The sequence below is a fragment of the Malaclemys terrapin genome, chromosome 5, assembly GCF_027887155.1.
Source record: "Malaclemys terrapin pileata isolate rMalTer1 chromosome 5, rMalTer1.hap1, whole genome shotgun sequence".
NCBI classification, from domain to species: domain Eukaryota; kingdom Metazoa; phylum Chordata; order Testudines; family Emydidae; genus Malaclemys; species Malaclemys terrapin.
The window spans coordinates 28044610-28059340 of record NC_071509.1 but is presented as its reverse complement, the minus strand read 5'-3'; the positions used below and the strand labels follow the sequence as shown (position 1 = coordinate 28059340).

At 41.9% G+C, this 14731-nt stretch overlaps 2 protein-coding genes across 3 annotated transcripts in view; one reads left to right on the top strand and one right to left on the bottom strand.

Annotated features, from left to right (window-relative positions):
• The window catches only part of CLNK (cytokine dependent hematopoietic cell linker), an 88119-nt gene that overhangs the window by 20314 nt on the left and 53074 nt on the right, over nucleotides 1–14731 (top strand). The window contains exons 2-3 of the mRNA XM_054030479.1: nucleotides 8876–8947; nucleotides 9890–9939. Coding sequence (XP_053886454.1) covers nucleotides 8876–8947; nucleotides 9890–9939 — 122 coding nt within the window. The remainder of the gene's footprint in view (nucleotides 1–8875; nucleotides 8948–9889; nucleotides 9940–14731) is intronic.
• LOC128838359 (uncharacterized) overlaps nucleotides 1–14731 on the bottom strand; it is a 164160-nt gene that overhangs the window by 113577 nt on the left and 35852 nt on the right. The window lies entirely within an intron of this gene.

Sequence of the window (14731 nt, the reverse complement as noted above, 5' to 3'; positions counted from 1 at the left end):
AATTGAAGTGTTACAGCCCATAGGAAACTAGACTATCATGTGGCATAAGGTCCACCAGGGCCAGAGTCCCTTCCCCCTATTGCAGGGAAATGATTAAGTGAGATATATCCAGATAATTCAGGCAAATGAGCTGCATCCGCACACACTGGAGGAAGGTAGAAAAAAAACAGGTCACTGACAATCTGATGAGGGGGAAAATCCTTCCTGGTGTCACATATGGCAATCAGTTAGACCCTGAGCAGGTGAGCAAGAACCAGCCAACCAAGCACCTGAGAGAATGTTCAGTGCCACCTCAGAGCCCTGACGTACCCCGGCCAATGTCCTAGCTCTACCTGTGGCCATCCCTGATGCTTCAATGGAAGGAGATTAAAAAAACCCTCCCAGAATACATGGTGGGAGAAATCTCTTTCTGACCCCTAGAGGCTGAAACCCTGAAGCATGGGCTTCAGGAACATATGACATAAATTGGAAGTGAGCCCCTACCCCCTTCCATCACAAACAACCCTGTTACACAACTGCACTCAAAAAATTTTCCAGCTCTCTCTTCAAACTAATTAAGTTGTTTGTCCCCACAACTCCTACTGGGAGGCTGTTCCAGAACCTCACTTCTTTGATGGTTAGAAACCTTCCAGTTTGAATTTGTTCATGCCCAGTTTATACCTATTTGTTCTTGTGCCAACATTCTCCTTTAGCTTAAATAGCTCTTCACCCTCTCTAGTATTTACCCCCCTAGTGTATTTCTAGTGAGCAATCATATCCCATCTCAGTCTTCTTTTTGTTAGATTAAACAAACCAAACTCTTCCAGTCTCCTCTCATAAGATAAGTCCTCCATTCACCTGATCATCCATCTTCTCTGCTCCTGTTCCAGTTTACATTCATCTCTCTTGAACTTGGGTGACCAGAATGGTATCCAGTATTCCAAGTAAGATCTTACCAATGCCTTGTAAAAAGTTATTAATACTTCTCTATCTCTGCTGGAAATGCCTTGCCTGATACATCTAGGATCACATTTGCCTTTTTCACAGCCACATCACATTGATGGCTCATAGCTATCCTGTGACTCGCCAACACACCTAGGTCTCTCTCCTGCTATGTCACTTCCAACTGATGAGCCCCCCGCTTATAGCAGAAATTCTTAGTATTAGATCTTAAGTGTATGACCTTGCATTTTGTACTATTGAATTTCATCCCGTTTCTGTGACTCCAGTCTTCAAGGTCATCCAGAGCTTCCTGTTTAATGTTCTGATTCTTCTCTGTATTGACAATGCTTCCCAACTTAGTATCATCAGCAAGTTTCATGCTACTTTTTGTGCCCAGGTCTATTGAATAAGATTGGCCCAAGTCTGATCTTTGAGGAACTCCACTAGTAGATCTCCCTCCAGTCCAATAGTTTCCTTTCAGCACAACCTGTTGCCTTTTCTCCTTGACCTTACCACCTTACAATGCTTCCCCATCTTCTCTAATTTAACTAATAAATTCCCATGTGGCATTATGTAAAATGCTTTACTAAAGTCCAACTATGTTAGATCTATTGCATTTCCTTTATCTAAAAAATCAATTATTTTCTCAAAGAAGGAATTGGGTTAGTCTGGCACTATGTATCTTTGATATATTCATGTTGCATTGCATCCCCTTTACCATTTACCTCTATGAATTTAGTTATTCTTTCCTTCACAATTTGTTCTAAAACCTTACATACTACTGAGGTCAGACTAGCAGGTCTTTAATTGCCTGGATCACTTTTTTTCCTTTCTTAAATATAGGTATTATATTAGAGAGTCTTCCATCATATGTTACTACCCCTGAAGAGCTAGGGAGAGTTCTCTCTGTCTCTGGGAAGGGCCTGCAGGAAGGTCCAGTAGTTTGTGAATGGCTGTGACCAGAAAGCAAAGTTACAGGATCAGGGTTAACTCCTGTTGTGGGACCCTAGAACAGAGAGGAACCTCGAGTTAGAGCTAGAGCTGTGAGGACCAGCGCATTAGAAGCCCATGAGGGGTGGAAGACTAGTTTAAGCATGGAGAAGACTCCCAGCATGGAGAAGCCTGGGGGGGGGTCAATACCCTAACAAGGGGGAAGAATTGAAGTCTAGCCCCAGAGGGGTGAAAAGGCCTTTTGTTTAGAGTCAAGCCCAGGAGAGGTGAAGGACCTTTGGTAAAGCTAATGTCCGGAAGAGCACTGAACTGTTGTGTGACTTGGCCAGAGGTCTGAGACACAGAAGATTAGTGTGGGAGTTCGGGGAAGAGACTGGCTGGAAGTGGTCACTGTGGCTGAGGAAGTGGCCACCAGAGGCTGTGCAGGAGGCACAGTCCCCTGCAATGCTGTGTTCAGGCAGGAGGAAGCACCCTAGTGGTGAGGACATGCATTAACAATGTTATAGGTACGTCAACAGGACAACAACAATATTGGACTAAATTCAGCGCTGGCATAGAAAGTGAGCAATTCCCATTGACTTCGGTGGTGTGGGGCAGGGCTGAATTTGGTCCACTTTTTCTTTAATTGCGGTTGTGTCTACTATCCACATTCCCCTCCTAATCCTCCCTCTCTTACACACAAACAAATATTTTGCTTCTAGCTACTTGGGCAGAAAACCTGCAAAGTATGTATGTGTGATAGCTGTACTTCATTTTGTACCCCTGCTGATCCTTCTGCAGAATCCATGACTTAGGGTGAGTTTAGCAGAGATCCACTGCAGAGACAGAGTTCATATCACAGTTAATAAGTATTTATATTTCTCTCCACTGTTCTCCTAAGCTCCTTTCTCTATGCTGTGCCTGTAACAGAACTGCTATTGTAGATAAGAAAACACTTGGCACAAACACAGTTATAGGAGTAATAACTACACGTTCGACAAACCCCTAACCTGCATTTTTTTTCAAGCATATCTAGTTATCTTTCAGGTTCCTAACGTTCATGCTGCTCCTCACAAAAAGGATTCAGTCAGCAAGCCACTGCTTCAAACTTTGCTGGTAATAACAATGCCAAGTATTTGAGTACATTTGTGAAAGTTGTTGGGTGTCACAGGATGGCTTGGATCGAGGGTGTAATATAGGTTGCTAAATATAAATTGGTACACAACATAAAATTAATGGAGAAATTTGGCAATGCCCTGCACTGTGTGTAATGAATTCCTGTGCAAACGGAGTTACACAAGGAGGAGGCAAACACAACCTGGTGGTCCACGAGAGAGCACAAACTGCATCACTGAAAAGCATGACAGCACGCAATGCATGTTCTCCCCTCTTGAGGTACACAATGCTCTTCCGGAGAAAGTTTTGATCCACATGCATCTAATAGTACACAGTCTGGCCTCACCTGGCCAGAAACACTTCCTTGCTGGCTGCACAAGTTTGATCTGTGCTGACAGAAGAGGTCTGGAAGGGAAACTGACAGTTCTTTATACTGCCAAATGCCAAATTCCTTCCAAAAGTTTCAAAGTGCAGCACTGTATCACTTTTAGAAAAAGAAATATAATATAATCTGTGTTTAGCATCAGCAGGTTTTTTTTTTAAAGGGCTAGTTTCAGTAAGTATTTGGAAATAAGAAGAAAGGCTAAGTAAAATATTTCCATGTTTTACAGGACGACAAACGTGCCTTATCATAGTTCTGTGCTTTTCTTCAGCCACAGGGATATTTTTTTTTAGTCTCTTCATCCAGTGCCAAATAGCCAGACTTGGATTCACTGCAGCAATTCCAATTAGAAGATTAGGCTATAATATAGATATAAGTAAGTAATGTGTATCTTAATTGTCAGTTTTGAATGCCTGTATTGTCAGAGGACTAGAGGAGCAGGATTCACACCACATATACTAGGGGATTTGTTTCCCTGATAGAAGCAGCTTTAATTTCTTCTAACCTTTTGTGTTCTGAGTGTAAAAATAGTGCTTGTATGTTTGCAGATGGTTAATGCTATTCAACACCAGGGTACTCTCTCGAAAAATGCTAAGGAAATGTCCCTATTTGGCACTTCTGAAATCTTCATTTAACCAACATGGTGGTTAAGTTTTGTTATATTTATGTTCTTGTGGGCTTATTACAGGGGTGGGCAAACTACAGCTAGGGGGATGCATCTGGCCCTTCAGACATTTAAATCTGGCCCTCGAGCTCCCGCCGGGGAGCAGGGTCCAGGGCTTGCCCCACTCCAGCGATCCAGTCGGGGAGCAGGGTCGGGGGCTTGCCCCGCTCTGCACGTACTGTGGCTCTGCGCAGCTCCTGGAAGCAGTGGCATGTCCTCCTCTAGCTCCTACACGTAGGGACAACTAAGGAGCTCTGCACGCTGCCCCCGCCCCAAGTGCCGCCTCCCACAGCTCCCATTGGCCAGGAACCACAGACAATGGGAGCTGCAAGGGCAGTGCCTATGGACGGGGCAGCGTGCAGAGCTGCCTGGCTGTCCTCCATATAGGAGCTGGAAGGGGTCATGCCGCTGCTTCTGGGAGCTGCTTGAGGTAAGCACCACCCAGAGCCTGCACTCCGACCTCCTCCCACACCCCATCCCCTGCCCCAGCCCTGATCCCCCTCCTGCCCTCCGAACCCCTTGGTCCCAGCCCGGAGCACCCTCCTGCACCCCAAACCCTCATTCCCAGCCCTACCCCAGAGCCTGCACCCCCAGCTAGAGACCTCCCTCCCCCCCACACCCAACCCTCTGCCCCAGCCTGGAGCCCCATCCCGCACACTGAACTCATTTCTGGACCCACCACAGAGCCTGCACCCCCAGCCGGAGCCCTCACCCCCTCCCGCACCCCAAACCCCAATTTCGTGAGCATTCATGGCCCGCCATACAATTTCCAGATCCAGATGTGGCCCTTGGGCCAAAAAGTTTGCCTACCCCTGGGTTATTTTATTTGATCTTGGGATAACTGGTGAGTTTGTTTATTTGTGTGTGTCCTTTTAAAATGTTATCAAGGAAATCCAGGGTACGGCTACGCTGTAAAAAAAGAAGCAGAAGCTTGCGTCAACTGACTCAAACTTGTGCTATAGGGTTAAAAGGCGCAGTGTAGACATTTGGGCTTAGAGCAGTGTAGACATTTGGGCTCGATCTGCAGCCTGGTCTCTGAAACAACAGTGAGGGGGGACAGTCTTGGAATCCAGGTTACAACTGAAGCCCAAATGTCTATGTTGCTATTTTTAGTTCTGTAGTGTGAGTTGGGGTGAGCGGCGCTGCATTTTTTTTTTATTTTTTTTTGCGCTGTAGACATACCCCAACACAGTTTAATTGTAGTGTACTAACAATTTAAATAAGCAAATATATATTGATCACCATTTTAAAATTTTTGCCAATGATCAGTTACATAAATCTGCTCAGTAGGTGTTAATAAGAGAAGCTGTTCCAAATGTTTATTTAGTTTTTTGGGGTTTTTTTAAAAAGACATTTAAAAAAGGAAATAAATATTAACAAATTATCAGTCTTGATACCAACATTCACCTAAGTTAAAAACAAAACACAGCTCTGTATGGATGCTGGAGTCTGCCCAGGTGGAACCACTGGCAGTTTGATGGCCTCAGTATTCTAATTGTATTTTATTTGTTTACCTGAGCATCAGTTTTATTCAATGTTATCTACTACTCACAACACTGAATAAAATGTTGTCTTCTGTATATTTTTTCCACTGAGCATCCTATTACTGATGTACAGTGGGAAAGGGGCTTTTTGGACTAAAAATAATATAGGCTCCAATTCAGCAAAACATTTAAGCGCGTGGGATAAAACTTTTCAAAAGCACCTAAGTAACTTAGGAACCTAAGTCATTTTTTTAAAAAAAGAGATAGTTAGCAGTTAGGTTCTCCATGCCCATATCCTCAGAAGTATTAAGATCCCTAATTCCCATTTAGGTAGACACCTGAATACATTTGAGGATGTGGGCCTAAAGGCCTATGTGGCCCATCAGTGAGTGTGTATTAGAGAAAATATGAGTTGTTATGAGATATGAGCCTCAAGCTACAGAGTTTTGGCTCTTTAACTCAAGCTGTAGCATCCAGTGCTTTTAGCTCTGAAGGTCCCTGATTCAATTTTTAGTGGGTTAGCCAAGATGGTAGCCATCATACCACCTCATTTTTGAAGGAGAGACTTCGGTGCATCTGAGAATTTCACCTATGATTAACTTTAAGCATGTCCCATTTACTTAAACTCCAGTTTCAGTTTTGCTTCATCAGGGTCATAATGCCTGTGACTGATGCTTTTGCTGACCAGAATGCTAGTACTAAGCTACAGTGTTTGAGAAAAAAGATTTTATCAGAAAAGGAAATGAGCAACACAATGCTCGCTAAACCACAATATAACAAAATTACCTTGTGATTTCTAAGCCGCTAAAGTTTTAATCACACTTCTGCGCACACCATGTGTAACATTTTTAACCACAGTTCAGGATCTAAGCTAGTTATTTTACTAGTGCCTTAATAGTGAAATTAATTAACAATTGCCCTGGTAAACACTTATACTGAACATAATTTTGAGTTATGGAGTAGGATAAGCGGCACTGAGATATGAAACAGGATCCTTTGGTCACATCTAGCACTATTGTTCAGCTGTAAAGTTTAAAACAGACATTTTCCCTGCAAAAATAATGGCCTAGTGTTTCTTTTGAGACAATGTTTCTGTCAAGGAACCTGATCCTGCAGGCATTACTCACATGAGTAATTCTCATCCCATGATTAGTCCCATTGATTTTTTGGGAGTGTAACTACATAATGCACAGGTTCCCACAGCCTAAATATATTCCATGGTCCACTTCTTTCCTGCTGACCTACTTTTTTGTCATTGTTACCTTGTGCTCATCCTATCTGTTAGGTGTATCTGTCTGTTTTCTCTTGTCCTTTATTTAGATTGTTAGCTCCTTGGACAAGCTCCTTTTCTTATGTACTTATGCCTAGCACATTGGGGCCCTGGTCTATGATTGGGGCCCCTAGTTGCTGCTGCACTATAAATAATACTAATAATGTTCAACCAACCTGAAAGTGCCTGTGAATATTTTGGGCCAGACTGTGAAATGTACAATTTCTTGTGAATAAAGATTATTCACAGGAATAACTGTTGCATTATCAGTGGAAATTAGCAATCTAATGAAAAAAGCAAATAGCCAGTATTGGACTCATTTAAAGTGCTGCAGTTGGATGTGAAAATATTGAATGGGATACTACCAGTTTTTCTTTGTGTCACTGTTCACACATGGCACAAATTTATGGAGAGTGAAGAGCTAGGAGAAATGAATATGAATCTCTTTAACTCTTTTTAGGCTGTGCATTGATCCTGTTATTACTTAGAACCATATTCTGATATCCTCACTCAGGGTAAGTTGCACTTTACACCGATGTAGTGCCATTGAAGTCAATGGAACTGTGTGAAGTAAGATACCCCTGAATTTGAGTAAGTGTACCAGAATATGGCCCTTAGTGTCATGATTCTTGGCAAATTTCAGATTTTGGAACAGAAACTTTTATATATCCATTTCATCATGAATTAATCATAATCTATTATAATAGAATCCATCATGCTGAATTCAGCTGGCATTAGTGTAAATGTCAAATGTATTTCTGTAGGTGTTTCACTGCATTTTGCCAGCAATTAAACATTAGTCAATGGACACTTAAAATTAATGCTACCCTACATTTCCTCCTCCTTAATATCTTTGATGGCCATAAATAATGTGACTTGAATTATGAATTGAAATGGGCATCATGGTACTTTGTGTCAATGAAGGGCACGGTCACAGATATGGAATTAAGATTTCCGAACATGCTCTAGCTAGAGAATGAATATCATTGATTGCAAAGGCTGGAAAACGCTACCATTAATTTAAAGGCCACATACTCCCTTCTGTAACAAAGCAGAATGGGTGCTAAATGGCATGGAAAACTCCCCATCATGCAGAAGGAGGGAGCAGTGCCTCTGTTGCACGAATCAGAGACCACAGCAAAACCCTGCATAAGAAAGCTGCATTGTTGGGCTCTGTGGATCTGGAGTGAGCAAGCCAGAAATTGAGCTAGGAAAAACTGCTCACCGGGGAATTGTCACCCTTGAAATCTATGGGGATTATGCAGTGAGCTAGTTGTAAGACCCTTTTCCTGCAAATACGTAAGTGCATGATTAACTTTAAGCATGGGAGTAGTCTTTAGAAATTAAGCTTGCAGGAGTTTACAGGATTAAGTCATAGATCAGTATTATTTTACCGGGGTTTCTCTGCCTTCTAGAAGAAACCCCACTCCAAAGGGGTCTCAGAAGCAACTGCAAGTGGACAGGGCATGGCACGGAAGCAGAGCTATGTTGCCATGAAGGCAGCAATTGGGGCAGGAGCTTCATGTATGCCCTACTGTTCAGCAAGTGTCCCACTGTCCATAAGAACAGCCATACCAGGTCAAACCAAAGGTCCATCTAGCCCCATGTGCTGAGTTCTGATAGTGGCCAGTGCCAGCTGCTTCAGGGGGAATGAACAGAACCGGGCAATTTTGAGTGATCCATCCCCTGTTTTCCAGTCACAGCTTCTGGCATGAAGTTTGTGGCTGGACAGCCATAGGTTTTGGTAGCTTAATTCCCTTTCCTTTCCACAAAAAGTTAATGCATCCCCACTCTAATGGAATAATGTCACTGGGAGATGGAAGTCAAAGTTTCCTGTCACCCATGGGTTTTTCCTCCCCCTTCCTTTTTGCATCGGGAACAATTTGGTTCTAAATTTTTAAAAACAAGAACCGGCAAAGCCAAATCCTCCCATTAGGGGTAAGGGGGAAAAGACATGGGCGGGGGGGGGAGAAATGTCATTCAGCTATATATATATAGTTTCCCAGATTTGAAAAACTTCTAAGCTACCTGGGCCTCATTTTGCTCCCATAAAAGCTTGTTTCCAACTTATTACTATTTTCTAATTAAGTTATTTTCTACTGAACCAGAGTCAACAGGAAAACTATAGTAGAACGACCAATAGATCTGAAAAACAGGAAACTAACTTTGCCAATGAATAGGTAAGTATTTTTTTATTTTTAAAGCACTGATAAATGTACTATTTATACTATTTAAATACTATAAAATGTATTATTGATGTACAGCTGCTTCAAACGCTGGCCAGCTAAAGGTCAGATGAATCCAGTGTGGTTTGAAGAGAGCTCACTAAACAGGAAACCACTCAGCTTCATTTTTTGTTCGGTAGCTGCTACAAGAGATAAGACAAAAAAGAGCAGAAGATATAGGACAGCTCTAAGTACAGGGGGGAGTTTGGAGCCCAAAGATTTAGAGCTGATATTTTGCTAATCCTGAGCGTTTCCTAGAGTAGCTGCTCAGATATTAGGGTGATGGGCTGTGTGTAAATTTATTCCTAATCCTGGCTACATCTATATTCAAAAACATAGTTATTTTCCTGTTTTTTAATAGTTGGTAGGTGCTCAAATACCACAATGATAGATCCATATAAGTACTGGGACAGGTAAATAGATCTGAGGTACAAAGGGTGAGGAGGGATGAGGGTGACAGGCAGAGCCATCATTCCAACAGTGAAGGGAGAGATCCATGCATATGGATCCTCTGTGCTCACATCTTGGTGGTTCATTGGGGCGCATGCTAAGACACTGGATCAGTACAGATTCAGAAGGCAGGGTACCATCTACTGAATCACTAATACAGGACTTATACTATTTACCCACAAGGCTTAATTAATTCGTATTTGTAAAATGCTTTTAGATTCTTGCATAGGAAAGATGGGGTCCTAGGTAACTGCAACATATTTCTGGCAATAGAACCAAGACAGATAAAGAGGCCCCAAAATCATCAAATTTCCTACAGTTACCAAAAATGTTTTCTCACTTAAATGATTAGCAGTTCCCTCATTCTGTTATGCTAATCCTTCAATGAGGTTTTGATAAACTTGCTAATATTTTGGTGAATGCATTTGTTCTCTTTTACTTATTTAGATCTTGGCCAAACATGAAGGCAGCAAGTAAACTGGAGTTAAACCACAGAGGTAAGAGACTATGTTACTATTTATACCATGTTTCTTCTCAATAATATTTTTCGTTCTGTTTTCTTTTCACCATGCTTATTACCCTGGGTGTCATCAATAGTTTGCGATATGCAAAGAATATAGAATCAGAACCCGGGTGTGTTGATCTATTGTAAGAAATATACACAACTCAGGTGTCAACTAATGAATGAGACCAAAAGCTACCAGCACACAAGAAGACGACTGATTTTGTGGCCTCATGCATTAAAAAATTCTACATCACAATAAGTTATCCTGCTGCATATAAAATGGAGATTTAAAACAACAAACATTGAATTGTTAATGAAATGGTTCATTGCTTCTAAAAACCATGGGAGGAAAGAATGTATAAAGTTTTTTTTAAAAAGTGCCTTTTTATCTATAGCTATCTTGCCCCATTTAGGCTCCCATCCTGCAATGAGATCTGCTAGCACAGACCTCTGTTCCTGTGCCGAGTTTCATGGGCACAGGTGTCTGTACCATCAGATCTGATTTAAATGATCAAAACAGTTGATCGCTTCTAAAACAATTGGAGGTTTAATCTTTTGCAAAACAAAAAATAAATTTTAATTTAGAAAAAAAAGTAAACATCTCCTATTTATAAGGTCCTAATCCTAATTATAAAATGCTCTCTAGACCTCATTAGTAAAGCAGTTAAGCACATGTTTAACATTAAGCATGTATTCAAGTCACATTGACTTTGTGGGTAAAATTTTGGCTCCACTATAATCAGTGGGGGGAAATTCCCATTGACATCCATGGGCCCAGGATTTCACCCCATGACTTTAATGGAACATGCTTAATGTAAAGAATGTTTGTCTGTGCTTTGCTGAATCAAGGGCTCTATTAAACACGTGTGCTGGATGTAAAGCCACTACCCTACATTTATTGTACAACATGTGCATCTTACCACGTGTTACACATTCACACATAAAGGACTGTTTGCTAAAATGGGTACATCCACCACCCCCTTACTTTTTACTTTAAATTAGCATCACAGGGCTTTTTTAATAGAAGATGTTATGGGGTGTATAAACCCAGCACTTGGTCTGAAGGGGTTAAAGAGCAACTCGGGGCCCAGCTGACCTTGCCCAGCTGCAGAGCATGCTCCAGATGGAGGCAGAGCTTAAAAGGAATCCAGACAGCTCTGGGAAAGAGGAGCCTACTGTTGGCCTCAGACAGGCTAAAGGTATAGTTAGTGTATTTTTTTCATTACCTTTTGCTACAGACTGCAAAGCTTGGATTATAGAGAAAGGGGTAGGAAGTGGCCCAGGGAGGGTAGCCTTAAGGTGCTCTTGGGTGCCAGACCTTGGTAACTATCACAGGACCCAGGTTCCCCTATTAAGAAGGAAGTGATCCCCGGGTTCCCCGTATTAAGAAGGAAGTGACCTCCTAACCACTAGGTGATGTTTCCAAAAAGCACCAATAGGAAATAGGTTTTGTGGTGAAAATAACCAACTCAGATAAAATAAAACCAACCTGTCTGGTGGTTTCGGTGACATGTGTTTTCTTTTGATTCACTTCCAAGTGGACAAGTGGCCACATCACAGCAAAACCTCACTACAGCTGGCACTTACTGGCATCTTATAGAATCATAGAATCATAGAATATCAGAGTTGGAAGGGACCTCAAGAGGTCATCTAGTCCAACCCCCTGCTCAAAGCAGGACCAATTCCCGGCTAAATCATCCCAGCCAGGGCTTTGTCAAGCTGGGCCTTAAAAACCTCCAAGGAAGGAGACTCCACCACTTCCCTAGGTAACGCATTCCAGTGTTTCACCAACCTCCTAGTGAAATAGTTTTTCCTGATATCCAACCTGGACCTCTCCCACTGCAACTTGAGACCATTGCTCCTTGTTCTGTCATCTGCCACCACTGAGAACAGCCGAGCTCCATCCTCTTTGGAACCCCCCTTCAGGTAGTTGAAGGCTGCTATCAAATCCCCCTTCATTCTTCTCTTCTGGAGACTAAACAATCCCAGTTCCCTCAGCCTCTCCTCATAAGTCATGTGCTCCAGACCCCTAATAATTTTTGTTGCCCTCCGCTGGACTCTTTCCAATTTTTCCACATCTTTCTTGTAGTGTGGGGACCAAAACTGGACACAGTATTCCAGATGAGGCCTCACCAATGTCGAATAAAGGGGAACGATCACGTTCCTCGATATTCCTGCCCCCTCCCCCTAGTCTCGGAAGAGAGGCCAGCCTATTCTCCTGCTCATCCCTTGAATTGAACCCACATAATTTTTGAGGATCCTGCAGGTCCTCACTAAGGCCTAAAACGGAGATGCCTAAATACATGAGATGGGCATTTTTCATGATATTTCCAGACAAACTAGAAACTGCCTATGAGAGCCTTACCCTTGAAAAATTTCCAACCCAATTTTGTACATCTGAAGGTTGGGCTGTTTTTAAAACACAACTTCCTGTCTGATGTCACTATTAGAAACATAATGAAATCACTGACCTTTCAAATACCTTCTTGTACTGAAGTCCATGGGTGCAGATTCAGACCCTGTGAACTCCTATTTTAATTAGTGTGACTACAGAATCAAAGTTGTCCCTGCTTTCTCATTTAAAGTAAAAAGGCAATTTTGATACTCGGTACTAATGTGCAATATAGTAACGCGTGACACTTTGGTCTGCATCAATGTTTCTCATCCAGTGGGTCAGAACCTCCGTGGGAGATCACCACTTGTTGAAAATTTTATTCTAATCTAAAGCAAAGAAAATCTCGTGCCCCAAAATTCCTGCAGCCCCTTACACTTCAGCTGTTTTCTGTCAACCTTTTGAAATACACACACATAATTATATGAGCTTATTGTTATCATTGATACACATTTACTTTTATAGTAAATGTAAGGGAGCTGTGAAAATGTTTTGACTTTGAATAAGGGGTCACCAACCTGAAAATGCTGAGAAACGCTGAGTCTACACCAACTATAAGTCTTCAGTTTCCAATGAAAATAACAGTGATAAGAAGAGGTCAATTTGATTATAGACTTTTTGGTACAAAGACTGTCTCCTACATGTGCTTGTACAACACCAGCACAATGGGGCCCTGATCAGACTGAGACCTGAGGGTATGAGCACATTACAAATAATAAAGAAATGAATACCATCCTGAAAAGTGTTGAGAGCCCTCAATTAGCATGCACCTTTCAAATGGTGCTCAGTGTTTTGCAAGATCAGGCCCCAATACACATTGTGTCGGTTATGTTACATTACTGTATATAAGGTTTGTCACTACTATAGAAAAGGTATTGAACTGAAAGTCCATCATGACATAAGAGGAAGATTCTGCCTCCAGTACTGGCTGGTTTGCATTACTCAGTCAGCAGAAAGGAGCTGGACAAATAACTTAACCAGAAACTGAGGGTTCTCCTTGCGTAAAGGGAATCCCTAGATAGAACAGTGCCAGCCCTGTGGCTCTGTGACCATCCTCACCACCCTTTGTCAGAAGAGGTGTTCCCAGAAGAAAGGAGGTATGGCTGGGATGCCTCTGAGCTCCAGTGATCTCTGACTCAGACTCATGGACATTAAAGGCCAGATGGGACCATCATGATCATCTAGTTGGACCTCCTCCACATTAGAGGCCACAGAACCTCACCCACTTTACTATAATGGCTTGGGGCTCTGGGCATACAGGTGTAAATTTAAGTTACTGATGTCTTTGTGCTGCTCTAATTTATGCTGGGAATGACGCCACCTCTGCATGGTCCTGTTCCAAATTCCACTTGATTACACTAGAGAATGTGGCCAATAATATTGATCTATGTGACTCATTTTCCTGTCATGTTGAGGATGTTTAATTTGGAACTCAAGGACTATAGAGTCATTTTTATAACTTGAAACAGAAAACCAAAGCATGAAACTTTAAAGCACTGGTTTGTTTTCATCATTATTTTTGTAGGGCCTAATTCTCCTCTCACTTACACTGGTGTAAATCAGGAGTAACTTCAGTGAAGTCAATGGAGCTATAGTAGTAAATTGGTGTAAGTGAGCGAAGAGTCAGGCCCATAGTTTGCAGGAGTCTGTTTCTTCTCCCCCATGGATGACTATATGAACAGAGATAACAGTAGTACAGGTACAGTACAAATGAACATTTAATGCCATCTGCTGGGCCACGCAAAATTGTGCAATATTTTGTTGCTGGGATCATGTATTGCATTTAACTTACAGAAGAACAATGATGCATAAAAGAGTGTGTTTCTTTTGTTTTGTTTTTTGGTTAGGGTCAGTTAGAATGACCAAAGGATCTACACAACACAATATATATCAAATGGGAGCATGCATAGGGAAACAAGCTATGTGCAAAAATCAAAACTATTTTGACTTCTTTGATTATATTGCCCCTTTCCAGGTGGGTGGGCTGGCTGCTGAAAATTTGAAACTCTGGTCACATAGGAGAGGAAGGCTACTCCCAGTCGTTAAGCCTAGGACTCAGGAGTCCTAGAGGCAATTCTCTGCTTTTCCCCAGACTTCCTGTGTGACCTTGGGCAAGTCAGTCTCTCTGTGACCCAGTCTCCCAGGTAATGGGAATTATGCTTCTTCCTTACCTCACAAGAGTGTAATACACTAAAGACTGTGAGGAGAGCTGGTTGGGAATTTTTCAATTTTTTTTTTTCCACCAAACAATACTGATTTGTTGAAACTGAAACGGTTGTGAAATGGAGTCCTTTTTAATGAAATTCCCAGCTTGAAAAAAAAAAATGATGAGATAAGTTCTGAAAGTATCAAAACATTTTATCTTGACATTTTCAAAAAGAAAAATTCAATT